The sequence below is a fragment of the Piliocolobus tephrosceles genome, chromosome 4 (assembly GCF_002776525.5).
Source record: "Piliocolobus tephrosceles isolate RC106 chromosome 4, ASM277652v3, whole genome shotgun sequence".
In the NCBI taxonomy this organism is placed as follows: domain Eukaryota; kingdom Metazoa; phylum Chordata; class Mammalia; order Primates; family Cercopithecidae; genus Piliocolobus; species Piliocolobus tephrosceles.
In genome coordinates this window covers 133693201-133708153 of record NC_045437.1, presented here as the reverse complement: position 1 = coordinate 133708153, position 14953 = coordinate 133693201, and the positions used below count along the sequence as shown (strand labels likewise).

The following is a 14953-nucleotide window of genomic DNA, read 5'->3' as shown; positions in this document are numbered from 1 at the left end:
GGTCCATGTTGGTAATTATGAAAGAGAACAGAGAGCAAGGTGTGTTCTCACCCAATGTGTTTCAGAAAGAGGAAGAAATGGTGAGATACTGTCACATTTCATGCAGATTAGGTAGATAGAAGGAAACCAGAGATTCTAGAACACCATTGTTCAAGAGGCACCTTGGTTCTGAACCTTGGCCTCAACCTTCCACTGCTCTTGAGATACCCTAGCAACAAAATCTCGTCAACCCTGTGAGAGCCTAGAGTCACCTCCTTAGGCTTCTGTTCTCCTGTGACAATAGCTGAGGGTCTCAGTAGAGCACAGATAAGACCTCATTCCTAATCCTTCATCACTGGACCCTCTTCTGGAGGGCAATGTCTAGCACTGTGCTTTGCCCACACTAGCTGATCAATAAATCTTCACTAAGGCCAAGCGCGGTAGCTCATGCTTGTAATCCAGCACTTTGGGAGGCTGAGGCGGCCAGATCGCTTGAACGCAGGAGTTCAAGACCAGCCTGGGCAACATAGGGAGACACCATTTCTACAAAATAAAAAAAAAATTAGCTGGGCGTGGTGGTGCATGCCTTTAGTCCCAGCTACTCAGGAGGCTGTGGCAGAAGGATTGCTTGAGCCCAAGAGATCAAGGCTGCAATGAGCCATGATCGCACCACTGCACTCCAGCCCGAGCTGCAGAACGAGACCCTATCTCGAAAACAAAAATAAATAAATCTTGATTGAGGGAGGTGGGAAGATTTGCATTTGACCTAAAAGCCTCAGAATTATTGATAACAACAACAATAATAATAAATGGTTACCATATACTGAGCACTTACTGCATGCCAAGTGCAATGTGAAGTACTTCTCATGTTCTTAGTTGATTCTCAGAAGATGCTCGGCAGTAGTTACCATTATTGTCCTCATCTCACAGTGGGAAACTTGTGGCCTAGAGAAGTCAGGCAACTTGCTCAAGTTGCATAGTAGGAAGGGACAGAGCAAATCTCAGAGCCAGGATCATCTACCTTCGTAGCCCAAGCTCTTATCCTCTGGGCTCTACGGACTTTGGAAAACGTGGCAAGATGAGTGCTGGAGACTGAATACAATGGGAAGAGTGGTTCACGCCTATAATCCCAGCACTTTGGGAGGCCGAGGTGGGCAGATCACCTGAGGTCAAAAGTTCAAAACCAGCCTGGCCAACATGGTGAAACCCTGTCTCTAAAAATATACAAAAAAAGAAAAAGAAAAAAACATTAGCTGGGCATGATGGTATGTGCCTGTAATCCCAGCTACTCAAGAGGCTGAGGCAGGGGAATCACTTGAAGACAGGAGGCAGAGGTTGCAGTGAGCTTAGATGGCGCCATTGCCCTCCAGCCTGGGTGAGAGAGCGAGAGTCCATCGCAAAAAACAAAAAAAAAAAAAAGAAAGAAAGAAAAGAAATGAAACCCCAGTCCTCCACCACCTGGATGGGTACAGTTTTTGGAAAAGAGATTATAATAATCATTATTATCGATGATTATTATTGTGAGTACAACGTAAGCATCTAAAAGTGCATAAAGCACTTTCACATACATTATCTTATTGGAGCTGTAATATGAGTCTATGAGCTAAGCAAACTTGGGCAGACTTATTGAAAGAGGAGAAAAGGCCAGGCACAGTGGCTCACGCCTGTAATCCCAGCACTTTGGGAGGCTGAGGCGGGTCACAAGGTCAGCAGATCAAAACCATTCTGGCTAACACAGTGAAACCCCATCTCTACTAAAAATACAAAAAATTAGCCGGGCGTGGTGGCGGGTGCCTGTAGTCCCAGCTACTCAGGAGGCTGAGGCAAGAGAATGGCGTGAACCCAGGAGGCGGAGCTTGCAGTGAGCCAAGATCACGCCACTGCACTCCAGCCTGGGCGACAGAGCAAGACTCCATCTCAAAAAAAAAAAAAGAAAGAAAGAAAGAGAAAGAGAAGGAAATGAAAGCTCTGAGGGGTCCATGTCTTGCCCAAGGCTGCACTGGTAATAATGAGAGCTAGTGAATGGTAGGACAATGACATCTGATTCCAGGTTTCACTTCTTTTCCCCTCCATTGTACTGTTGAGTATCACAGGGTTCAACAGTCCCCAATTACAGATGGTAGATCTTGCCAAAGGGCATTTGTACCTTTATTTGTTGACTTGTTTACAGGGCAGAAAACAGAGAGACCACACTGCAGAACTCACTGAGGTTTACTCATTTATTCTACCCGCTGTGAAATCAGAGACCTGTCCAGTGCCTAGAAACCCCTTTCCAGCTCTGCATCAGAGAGATGCTTTGACCTACAGAGGGGGGACACCCAGCTCAGTTTGTTAGCCATCAATGAGGACCTATCTTGGGTCTGGCTTTGTGTTGTGTTTCAACAGCTCACCCCTTATTTCTTTTTCACTCTTTGTTTCTCTTACATGGATATACCTCTTTTAAAACTTGGCAATTTTATTTGATCTTATTTGGTTGACATTTCTGAAGGTGAGCTGTTAGATGCTAGAATTACATGGGTTCAATTCCAGTGTTATTAATAAAAAAATTGTACAGTTGGTAGACTAAAATGCTATTGTGAGAAAAAATAATAAGAATCCACTTTTGTTCTTTTCCTTTATCCCCCAGCCGGGTTACCAACTGATTCAAGCCTGTGAACAGCACTCGGCATGAGAGATAAAACAAATCTGTTAATACCTCATGAAAGATGTTGACTTTGAAATCAAGTGCGTCCAATTTATTTCTTCCTAACAATGGCATTGGTGAGTACAAATGTGGTTTGCTTCATTCCTCTGCCTTTCTCCGTTCCTTCTGCTGAACTTGCACTGAGAATGGCAATTCCTCCTACAACTTTTCCATGCCCTTGATCAGCGAAAGGCTCAGAAAAGTGTCAGGTTCTGACAGGGCTCAATTTTATCTTTACTTGATTAAAACAGTGCAACATAGGGCAATGAGCTCTAATTTGGGAGCCAGAAGAGACTCCTACCTAAGGATGAGTGCTCACTCCTCTTTAAACTTTTTAAATGTCTCTGTGCCTCAATTTCCTTATTTGTAAAATAAGGAGAGTGTACTATACTAGTAATCCCTAACTGCCTTCTTGGGACCAGGGCTGTGGCTTCAAAAGACTCATCTGAGGTTTGTTAAACATACAATTTCTTGACCCCACTGCCAGAGGTTCTCATCTGCAAGTCTCGGGTACACTAAGGAGACCTATATTTTTACTGAGTTCACTGTGATTCCAACGCATGATCAGGTCTGGTATTCATGGATTAGATGACCTCCAAGTTCAAGGTCCTGGTTCCCCAGTCTTCTCCTACCTCCTTGAAGTCAACATGAGATCTGATTGTTCTCGCACCTTCATTTATTCTCTCCTCACCCTCTTCTCTCTTATCTCCAGGTCTAGATCAAACCTACCTCTGCCACATTTGACTGCATCTTCTTATGCCATGCCAGAATACACCTTGCTCATTCAACGGCTCCTTCCTTCTCTACCCTGCCTTCCCTCTAAATTTCTTGAAAGAACATCAAACATTCATCCTCTAACAATTGCTCATTTCGGGATTTCATGAAGTCCGCCCACAGAGCTCACACTCTCTTTCCATTTCATGGTGACCCTGCTGCAGTACACAGACACCTCTCTAAATGCCTTCTCCTAGAATTTCCTAATCTTTAACTACACCCTCCCTAGGCTTTGACAGCCCAGCTTCCTCTGCCCTTGTGCGCTTATGCATCCCATTCTACTTTTGGTGTCTCCCTGTCTAGCTCCTTAGCTGGCTTAGGAGTAGCTCCTTAGCTGGCTTTTCTTCCTCCACCACAAGTTCCCCAAGTGTACTGCTTCTTGGTAGGGAGAGAGTCTTCCTTTGCACCTCTTCATTTCTCTCTTCATCTCACACACAGGAACTTCCATTATCCCTCCTCCGCTAATAAGGCAAGATAATAAAATGTGTAAGAGCTCAGGTTCAAGCACCAAAGAGACCTGGGATTCAAATTCTGGCCAATTTTTTAACCTCTTCAAACCTTAGTTTTTCTCCTTTATTGTGGACCTTACAATAGAATTTTCCTCGCAGATTCAGACAATTGCTCACAATGAGACAATGCACTGGACACACTGAGCCAAGCCTTGGCATATAATAAGTACTCAATAAGTGCCATTTATGAGCAATGACCTCCCAAATTATATCCTTAGTCTTGTACTATCCCTTTTGAGAGAATATGCATGAAAGTATTGGTATACTGGCAAGTCTTTATTTAGCACTTATAATGTGAATCATTGTAGTAATTATTTTGATCAGATGTAAGTGCCAAGTAGCAAAGACACCCACCCAGGAATCCATGAGTCAGCCCAGACCCACACTTCCAACTGCCTGTTAGACACTTCTCAGAAGCATTTCAAACTCAAGATCTCACACACAAACTTAACTCTTCCTCATGGAGCTCCTTTACCAGTTAACCCACACACTGACCCATTCTCCCAGCTGCAGAGAATTAGCCGTCCTTCATTCTCCACTTAGGCCACCAAGTCCTCTGACTCCTAATTGCTAAATGGCTGTTACTCTGTCCCCTCTCTATTGTTACTGCTGCTATCATTCTAATCTAGACACTCATGCTTCACCTGAAGTATTGCAAGAGCCTCCAGCCTTGCTCCCATCAAATCCATCTTCCATATCCTTGCCAGAGCAATTTTTCCTAAAACAATTGAAAATGTCACTCCCTACTCAAAAAACGTGAACGATTCCTCATGACTCTTGAAATAAAATATAAATTCTTTAGTCGATCATACAAGTCCCTCAAGAACCTAGACCATTACCAGCTTCCTATTCCTATTTTTGGATTAAACCAGACTGTTAAATAATCACCAAAGACATCATGCTTGTATTACATTTGCCTGTCTTTGCTCATGCTGTTCTTCCATCCTGTTGGCTCTTCCCTCCTTAATAGCATTTTCTCCTTGAAGAACCAATTCAAAGGTCAATGAGTAAAATCAGCTCTGACCCTGGCCCTCATTTTCATTTTCACCTCTTCCATCTTGGGCCCCAGTGTACCTTTTCTTACCTCTATCTCAAAGCAGAGCTCACTAAAGGATGGTTTGTTATGCACAAGCCTGTCCATCCCACTAAAGTGTGATCACTTTAAAGATGAAGGCCATGACTTACTCATTTTTACATGTCCTATGCCACATAAAGTAGCAAGTGAATATATTACCTATTGTTATATATCCAAACTAAATGCCAGAGTTACAAGGTACAGATTTAAAATTCCATGTCCAACCACGTTTCCCTCTGAGCATGCTTCCATGGAAAGGCCAGCTTGTTTTGGACCTTGAAGCTTTGACTGGCTTTGCAAAATAAAAATATATAGTAATAGAAAAAACATGTTTCTAAACTCATCCCTAACCCACTCCCCCATATTCTTGTCCCTGGGACCAAGAAATAACTACCGTTAAGTATCACGAGGAAAGAAAAATGTTGTTATTGTCAGAGCAATCTTCATTTTTCCCAATTTTAATATTGACAGCAAAGTCCTCATGTGCTTTTTGGTGCTTTCAATTTGAATTTGTCCTACAGTTTTGACTTCCTGCTGATTATAGATATAATGATTCATTTGGGGCACAAGAAAAAGTGAAACCTCATATTTTAGTAGTAAGTAAGGAACCCTGCATTCAAGAAAGCTTTGCTGAGAAACAGTAACTGCCAGTCTGGGAGCAAAGACCAGTTCTACATGGGATCAGGACCACTGGCCTCTTGCCTTAGCTCTCTTCCTAACTCACTACAAGGCTTCTCTCAATTCCTTGGCCTTCTCTAGGTCTCAATTTCCCATCTTCTTAGTTTCCTAGTATTCCACAGACAAGACTTCCGCCCCTCCGCCTGCCCCACATCCCCCAGAAGTTCGTAGACAGAAGTTTAAAATCCCTGAAATGTGAGTGTGAGTCCCAGTTCTCCCTCTTTCTAGCTGTGTGACCTTGGGTAAATCATTCTACATCTCTGAGCCCTGTATCTGGCATCCAGAGAGTGGACGTTAGAATTTGCCACACTAAGTAGGTCTTCTTTGGTTGATATCTGCAGACCAGCCACCTAAGAATTGGAGGAGAGCATTGAGCTAGAAGGCATGTACATGAAGTTGCTTTGTAAAATAAATAACACAAACCTGGAAGCATTTGGATGGCAAACTGGACCACAGCTCTTTTTCAGCTGTAACTTGATTCTCAAGCCTAAATTATAGAGTGGAGCCTCAATAGATTGAGCAATGTGAGAACAAAACAACTGAGAGGCAGTTGAAAATTAAAGATGTTCACCCACAGGAATAAAACCAGTAATTGAGAGTTCCACAGAACCATCTAAACAGAGGTCAGTGAAAAGCTTTCAGAATCTCAGATCTGTTCTAATACTGAGAATTACTACTATGAGATTGTAAAAGCTTTTGTAACTTCTCAGGGTTTGTGATTTTGTCACTCCTCAGCTGTTTCCCTAGTGTGATTAGTAGTTAAAAAAATCGTAAAACCAAAAAGTATCTATGTACTTATCAGGAACAGCCAGTCAGCTGGGAGCTGGCAGAGGTGGCCTCTTGTTACCCAGCTGGACTGCCTGAAAATGAAGGTTTGTGATCTGGATTAGCAGCAGAGGTGTAAAGAAAAGAAAAAAATAGAAGTCCCTCCTAATGACTATTATTTACAAGCCAATAATTAGGTACTAGGCATTTTTCTCATGCATATTGTCACTTAACAGCCCAACACAATAAGCACTACTGTTATCCCCATTTTACATTTTGAGGAAACTGAGATTCAGAAAAGGATAGAAGAAATAACTCACCTGAGATTCTACAAGAAAACAAAAATCTCACAAAATGGCAGAGGTAGGATATAATCAGGAGCCTTTGGGCTCCCTGACTCAACTCTTTCAACTCCCACCTAATGCTACCCAACAGGCTATGAGAAGAAAGTACAAAAAAGAAAGGATAGGAAAGTGGGATGTTACAGAGGCAGTGAACATAAGCCTGAGATACAATCAGTAGGGAACTTAATCCCAGGCCACCTGATTTTATTTAGGAAATGGCATAGTTATGTGGCTTTTTATGTCCTGGCTTCGGAGTCCCTACCCAGTAGAGATGGGGCCTTTTGGGAGCAACTGGGGGCCATTTCACACATTCCTGCTACCAAGCAAGAAATAAAATGAATCCCGGCTGGGCGCAGTGGCTCACGCCTGTAATCCCAGCACTTTGGGAGGCCGAGGTGGGTGGATCACAAGGTCAGGAGTTCATTTATAGTCTAGTCAATATGGTGAAACCCCATCTCTACTAAAAATACACACACACAAAAATTAGCCAGGGGTGGTGGTGGACGCCTGTAGTCCCAGCTCCTCAGGAGGCTGAGGCAGGAGAATCACTTGAACCCAGGAGGCAGAGGTTGCAGTGAGCCAAGATCATGCCACTGCACTCCAGCCTGGGTGACAGAGGTGAGACTCTGCCTCAAAAAAAAAAAAAAAAAAAGAAAGAAAAGAAAAGAAAAAAGAAATAAAATTAATCCCATAGGCGAAAAGGTATGATCAGAGTTCCTAGGTATCGAGGTGTGAGTGTGTATTTACTCTAACAGATTTGGGGGGAGTGGGACCTATGTCATATTTTCACGTGACTTGTTACCATTGTTTTGTCTGTTTGTGCTTATATTTTTTACTGAATTATAGTTCCTAGCCATTTAGGGCTTTGTAGAATATTTAGAGAATTGAATGAAAGTCCTGGACTTTGCCCCAGAAAAATATGTGTGCATACATACATACAATTATGCATATAATTTCAGGAGGGTCATGCCCTTCCCGCAAAAAGCTCATCTACAGATATCCCCCATCCAGGAATCCATAGGCACAGTTTAAAATCTCTAAAAACTGGGTATGACTCCCAGCTCTCCCGCTGTTCAGCTGTGTGATCTTAAGACAAGTCACTCTACATCTCTGAGCTGCATTCTAGGCAGCCTTAAAGTGGAGACAAGAAATTGCTACCCTGGGTCATGCTAATTTTAGAGAACAATGATTGACAAGACCCTCTTTAAGGATTTAAATCAGCCTGCAACCACGGAAGTTTTGCCATCCGAAAATTACATGAAAAAATGGAGAGGGAATTGAGGATTGTTAGCCAGAGAAAGAAAAACCCATAGAAGCCTGCAGGCCCTCTGAAGTGGGTTGAAAGGGTTTTCATGTGAATGAAGATGTAGTCTTATTCTGTAAAAGAGGCACCAGAGGGGAGACCAGGAGGAAGCAGAGCAGCATGGTGCTAGAGTGATTTAGAGTTGAAAAGACATGGGTTAGATCCAGATCGGCCATTTACTGGGCAAGTTTTTAATCTTCAAGGGCTCTAAAATGGAGGTGATAATGGTACCCATTTCTTAGGAATTTGTGGACAATCAAAAGAGATAATACATGTAAGTGTATGGTGTTAAAACAATGGCAGACCTACAATGGTAGGTGTTAGCTTCCCTAATAAAGTCTCTGACCCTCCATTTCTTTACCTATAAAATAAGGATAATACCTATAGTTGCCTAGGAGGTTGTTGTGAGATTCCAATAAGAAAATTAATGCAAAAACGCTGATCACAGTACCTAATGCATAGATAAGTCCTCGGGGGATGTTAACCACAATTATCACTATGAATGTTTCATTACCAAAAGAACAGTGGGAAGAGAGGAAGTAAGGACTGAAAGAATTTTATTTCTATCTGTTTTTATGTACCCCTAACAAAAAAGCAAGAGTGTAATGTTTGCGTAATTTAAAAAAAATGAATAGAGGTTAAAAGAATATGACTTTTAATTTCAGATTAAAAAGCCAGATAAAATAAAATGATATCTAAAGAGTGTAGAATCAGAGCTAGACATTCCAGACCAGACACCTGAGAGCTGTGTGGCCTTGGGAGATTTAGATAAAACAAAAATATGAGCATTTGCTAAAGAGGGATTAAATGAAGTGGCCCAGGAAGACAACTTGACACTGACCTAGCACATAATACGTGCTCAATAAACCCTGCTTTTCATCCCTAATGACTAAATGTTCCATAGAGACTGACTGGCCTTCTTACACCAACCTCCTCTTCAGGCCAGCAGCAAGGGTTCTCTCTTCTGGCATTTGTTCAAGGAGGAGAGAAATGAAAACTATCAGGAAGCTTATGGAAGGTAAAAATCACATAACCTCTTATTCCCTTGTAATTCAATGTAAAATAGTTCAAGATTTAAATGGAATAAAGGATGATGGTGTTAGAATGCTCTCCCTACTTTCCATCACCTTTCTAGTCACTGCCTTCTCTTTCTTTGTCAGAAAATAGTCCCCCACCCTTACCCCATCTCATAAACAAAGAGGATTTGGATCTTTGGCACCCCATTTCCCTTAAATTATCAACTACTAGTCCAGATTTTCTGTTTTCCCACTGTATGAGTTAGTGCAGGTCAAAGCGTCTTAATATCAGGTCCCCCTTGCATTTCATCCTAAGTTACAGTCTTACTTCAAAACCTGTCCCCTTCCATTCACTCTTGTCTGTTTCCTCCAATTCTGTCTTCTGAGCTTTTTCTTTTTTTTTAGACAGAGTGTCACTCTGTCACCCAGGCTGGTGTGCAGTGGCGCTATCTCGGCTCACGGCAAGCTCCGCCTCCCAGGTTCACGCCATTCTCCTGCCTCAGCCTCCCGAGTAGAGTAGCTGGGACTACAGGTGCCCACCATCATGTCCAGCTAATTTATATATATATATATATTTTTTTTTCTTTTTTTTTAGTGGAGATGGGGTTTCACCATGTTAGATAGGATGGTCTCTATCTCCTGACCTCATGATCCGCCCACCTCAGCCTCCCAAAGAGCTGGGATTACAGGCGTGAGTCACCATGCCTGGACTCTTCTGAACTTTTGAGAGTGATGTTACATTGTCTCCTTCACAGAATGTTTCCTGGCTAATAAACATATAGAAAGGAACTCAAACTCTCCATTAATCAGGATAAGAAATGAACAAGATGGGCTGGGCAAGGTGGCTCATGCCTGTAACCCCAGCACTTTGGGAGGCTGAGGCAGGTAGATCACCTGAGCTTAGAAGTTCAAGACCACCCAGGGCAACGTGGCGAAACCCCATCTCTACTAAAATACAAAAAATTAGTCAGGCATGGTGACATGCACCTGTAGTTCCAGCTACTCGGGAGGCTGAGGCACGAGAATCGCTTGAGCCCAGGAGGCAGAGGTTTCTATGAGCTGAGATCGCACCACTGCACTCTAACTTGGGCTACAGAGTTACAGAGTGAGGCTCTGTCTCAAAAAAAAAAAAAAAAAAAAAAAAGAACAAGATGACATTTTCTTTTCATAAGATTGAAAAACTTACACAACTGGTCATATCAAGTGTAGGGAGGATATGGGAAAGCAGATACTCTGTGGGTGGAAAAATAAATTGGCACAGCCTTTTCTGAGAACATTTTTCTACAAGCTGTTAAATTTAAAGGTGCACATTTCTTTTAACCAGTAATTTTTACTTTTTGGTCCCCATCCTAACTACAGAAACACTTGCATGAATGGTTAGGGAGGCAGGCTATGTCCTAGGATGTTCACTGCCGCACTGTTTATAAAAAGGAAACATTGAAACAACCTAAATGCACCTCAATAGACAAGAAATACTGTGAGTACTCATAATATGAAATACTACACAGCAATTTGACATAATGATACATATCTACATAGATTAAAGAAGAAAGTGGACCAATATATAACAATAAGTGAATAAAACAAAATGCAGAATGCTGCATATAGTATGATAACACTGTTTAAAAACATGCACAAAACTGAACTATATATTTCTCTCTCTATGTAGACACATAAGGGAATGGAAAAAAGACCTAGAATGGTCACCTTCAACTAAAAACAGTTATTATCTCATGGCAGGGGGCTGGGATTGAGGGCAAGGAGTGAAAGAGAATTTTATTTCTATCTGTTTTTATGCACCCCTAACAAAAATGCATTAGTGTGATATTTGTGTAATTTAAAATAAAAATAATAAAAATTTGAAAAATGAATAGGTGGTTTTCCTACTATCATTCCTGGCTTCAGGTCAGCAGTTGCTAAGGAAGAAAGAAGATTTCAACAGAGGGGCTTTGGAGATGAGCAGAGGAGAGGAGAAGCCAGAACTGATGCTTGCAGCATGTTTTGCTTTCACCTCAGGAGGCAGGAGGATGTGGTACGTGGCCACAAAGGAGCCAGAATAGTTGAATCCCAAGACAACCAGACAGATGACAGATTGTTTCCACATCCAAAGACAAGCCACTCATAAGAACACAGCCCCAGGCCAGGCAGGAGGCTCTAGCACTTTGGGAGGCCAAGGCAGGAGGATCACTTGAGGCCAAGAGGTTTGAGACCAGCCTGGGCAACATGGTGAGACCTCATCTCTACAAAAAAAAAAAAAAAAGGAAACAAAGAAAGAAAGAGAAATTAATGAAGAAAAATAAAATAAAATAAAAAATCACAGCCTCCTTACCTCCAGGCTGAGGAGAAGACACTGAATCACTTGTTTTCCACATCGACACGTGGGATGTTGGTGGGAGATCCCAAACTTTGGACTCTTTGGAAAAACAAAGGAAAACAGAAAACAGACTTAGGTAAATGCTTGTCTTCCTGCTTTTGGTGCTCAACTGTCCCTATACTGACTTCTGTCATTGAAAAAAAAAAAAGAAAGTATGTGCTAGACACTGTCCTAAGTGACCTACATGGATTCTGTCATTTAATCCTTAGAAAGAGCCACAGGATAAGTGTTATTCCCATTTTACCAATGAGGAAACTAAGACCCAGAGAGATTAGGTAGATTAGCTAAAATCACAAAAGCAGGAAAAAGGCAGGATTTGTACTTAGGCAGAGTGAAGCAAGAGCGCCCACATAAATCACTCTATCATACCCCTGTGTTGTACTATGACAAACACTGATTTATTTACCTTACAGATGTATGGTTTCCTTTGCTAGATTATTAGCTCCATTACGGTAACACCTCCCATGTGAGTGCTTACAAACGTGCCAGGCACTCTTCTAAGTCCTTACATGCATGAAGTTATACAACTCTACAACAAACCTAGGAATAAACTGAGGCCAGGGATCCCAGCAAAAAGTAATAGAACTGGGGAGTCAACCCCAAGTGGTCCTGTCTAGTACCCCCAAGGATGCCATTTGTGTCTTACTTCAGGGTATACCCCATCCCAGGCCCCAGTAACTACCTAAAGAAGTTTTGATGGGTAGATGACAAGATAAATAACGAAAGAGTGACTGATTCTCCCTCCACTCTAAAAAGTCAATGTGTTGAATGAGTAATCCCCTCAGCAGTCTCAACAAAGAAGATTTGTGTGCATGAAATTAGAATGAGACATCTAAGTGCTACTTAGCCTAGAGTCAAAAAGCAAACATCCTAGAGATGTACCATGAGGTACTGCGGAGAATTGCACCAATCAAGAAGGGCCTTCCTTTTCCCTCTCTCCTCCTCTTCCTCCTCCTGCTCCTCCTCCTCTTCCTCCTCCTCCTCCTCCTTCTTCTTTCTCTCTCTCTCTCTCTCTGTCTGTCTTAGCCACAAGAAGGAACAAACTACAAAGGCTGCCCTGAGGCCAATTTGCCGCAGGGGGATTTTATGGCACAAAAGACCCAAAGAGGTTGTCAGTCATCTGATTCAGTAAGACTTTTAGTAATTTCCTACTCCTCAGTCCAAGGGGTGAGGGAGGACGGAGAGGGTGAGTGTCTGCACACCTCTGGATGTCAGCAGGACAGTGTCTGCAGGAGACTCGGCACTACTCCAGGAGTCACTGGGGAGGACAGTTTCTGATTCTGGAAGAGAAAAAGGTTGGATAAAAGGCAACTAAAAAATAACAGTGTTACTGTGTTTGTGGTGGGTGGTGGGATTTAAGAGTATCTTTTTTAATTTTTTAATTAATTAATTAATTTTTTGAAACAGAATCTTGCTCTGTCACCCAGGGTGGAGTGCAGTGGCACAATCTCGGCTCACTGCAGTCTCCACCTCCGAGATTCAAGCGATTCTCCTGCTTCAGCCTCCCGAGTAGCTGGGATTACAGGTACCTGCTACCACACCTGGCTAATTTTGTATTTTTAGTAAGGGATGGGGTTTCACCATGTTGACTGGGATGGTTTCAACCCCTGACCTTAAGTGATCTACCTGCCTTGGTCTCCCAAAGTGCTGGAGTTATAGGCATGAGCCCCCGCATCTGGCCACTTTTTTTTTTTTCTAATTTATCTAATTTTTTAAAGACAGTCTCACTATGTTGTCCAGGCTAGAATTGACCTCTTGGGCTCAAGGGATCCTCCTGCCTCAACCTCCCAAGTAGTTGGGATTACAGGCTCGCATCACCATGTTCCAGGGTATTTTTATGGCTGTCTTGGTGCTTCTTTATATATTTCAAGTTTTCGTCAAGGATTGCAAGTAATTTTTAGAACCAAGAAATAGAAATTACAAATGTTGTATTTTATGGTAGTTATTTATTTTAAAGCCCAAAGGAATAAAAAAATACATGCAAGAATTGATCGGCTCAGGGTTCATGGATTTTAGGTGACTATTCAGAGTATAATAGAATTAGCCAATTCAATTTCATAAAGCTATTTGAATTATCCAAGACTTCTTGAGGCAGCTGAAATGTCTAAGAAAGCCTTCAAGCTATCTCATGATTGCTTTCCCAATTCTTACTGAAGAATCAGAGTCTGACACACAGTGACAGCCCTGACAAGCCCCCCTAAGCAATGGAGCAAGTCACTCAGTGAGAGGTACAAGTTGCAGGGTCAAGAATTCCAGGGGGAAAAAAAAAAAGAAACAAGGCTAGAACTAGCTCACCATCAGGGAATATTTTAAAGCGTCTGGAGGTCTTTCCTCAACCAATCTCTAATGCTCAGGCAGTGACTTAACCCCTGAAAGAATGGAACTGGAGTCTGACCAGGAGTGACCTTTCCTGGTTCTTCAATAAATATCTCTTGCAAGACTCCTTAGAGGTCAACTGGAGAACCCAAAATGCTGACTTTTCAAAAACACAAAAGAAAAGGCAGAAGAAAAGAGAAACCATGAAAAAAGAAAAGGAACAGTTTGGTAAAAACACCTCCTTACACACACACATGCACACATACACACACACACATGCCTACTGTTAAGGAGTAAATTGTGTCCCCTCAAAATTCATATGTTGAAGTGCTAACCCTCAGTACTTCGGATGCAAATATATAGTGAGATAGCACCTTCAAAGAGATAGTTAAGGTAAAATGAGGTCATAACAATGGACCCTAATCCAATACGACTGGTATTCTTACAAGAGATTAGGACGCAGAAGGACAGACAGAGGGAAGACAGCCACCTGCGAGTCAAGGAGAGAGGACTTAGAAGAAACCAACCCTGCTGATATCTTGACCCTGGACTTGTAGAACCCAGAGCAGTGGGAAAATAAATTTCTGTTGTTTAAGCCACCCAGTCTGCGGTGTTTGTTTGGTGCACACACACAACTCATACACACTGAGAGAGAGCAAGTCACTGGGCTGCCTCATTCAGTGAGACAGCTCTGTTCTAAGAAACCCAAGATACATCTGCGTACCTGCAGTGAGGATGGGCCCTTCCTTAGAAGGCTCAGGAGTCAGAAGACCTGTGGCTGCCTCTGGAAGGGTGCTTGGGGTTGGTGAAGGGCACGTGTTTGCTGTCGTGAAGACAGCAGTGGTTGTCGTCTGAAGTGGCGTTCCGCTTGTGAGATCCGGTGTGGTCACGACTGTTGTTGGAAGTGCAGCTATGGTTGTTGTCACGTGTGGGGTGGTGGGGGGACTCGTTGTTGTTGTTCTGCGTGTGGTGGTGGTTGTTCTGCGCGTGGTTGTCGAGGCTGTAACCAAAAACAGACATGTCTGGCACCAAGCGGAGATGGAGGAAAAAGAAAATAATGCAAGTACATCTGGGACCCATCCATTTCTGATGCCCTCACCTGGTCCACTGGCCTGGACCATTGTAATCCCCAATAAA

At 42.5% G+C, this 14953-nt stretch overlaps 1 protein-coding gene across 1 annotated transcript in view; it reads right to left on the bottom strand.

The window, feature by feature from the left end:
- The window catches only part of TIMD4 (T cell immunoglobulin and mucin domain containing 4), a 39300-nt gene that overhangs the window by 14017 nt on the left and 10330 nt on the right, over positions 1–14953 (bottom strand). Inside the window, exons 3-5 of the mRNA XM_023218782.2 lie at positions 14541–14816; positions 12703–12780; positions 11456–11539 (exon numbers count right to left, since the gene is read on the bottom strand). Of these exons, the coding sequence (XP_023074550.1) occupies positions 11456–11539; positions 12703–12780; positions 14541–14816 (438 nt within the window). The remainder of the gene's footprint in view (positions 1–11455; positions 11540–12702; positions 12781–14540; positions 14817–14953) is intronic.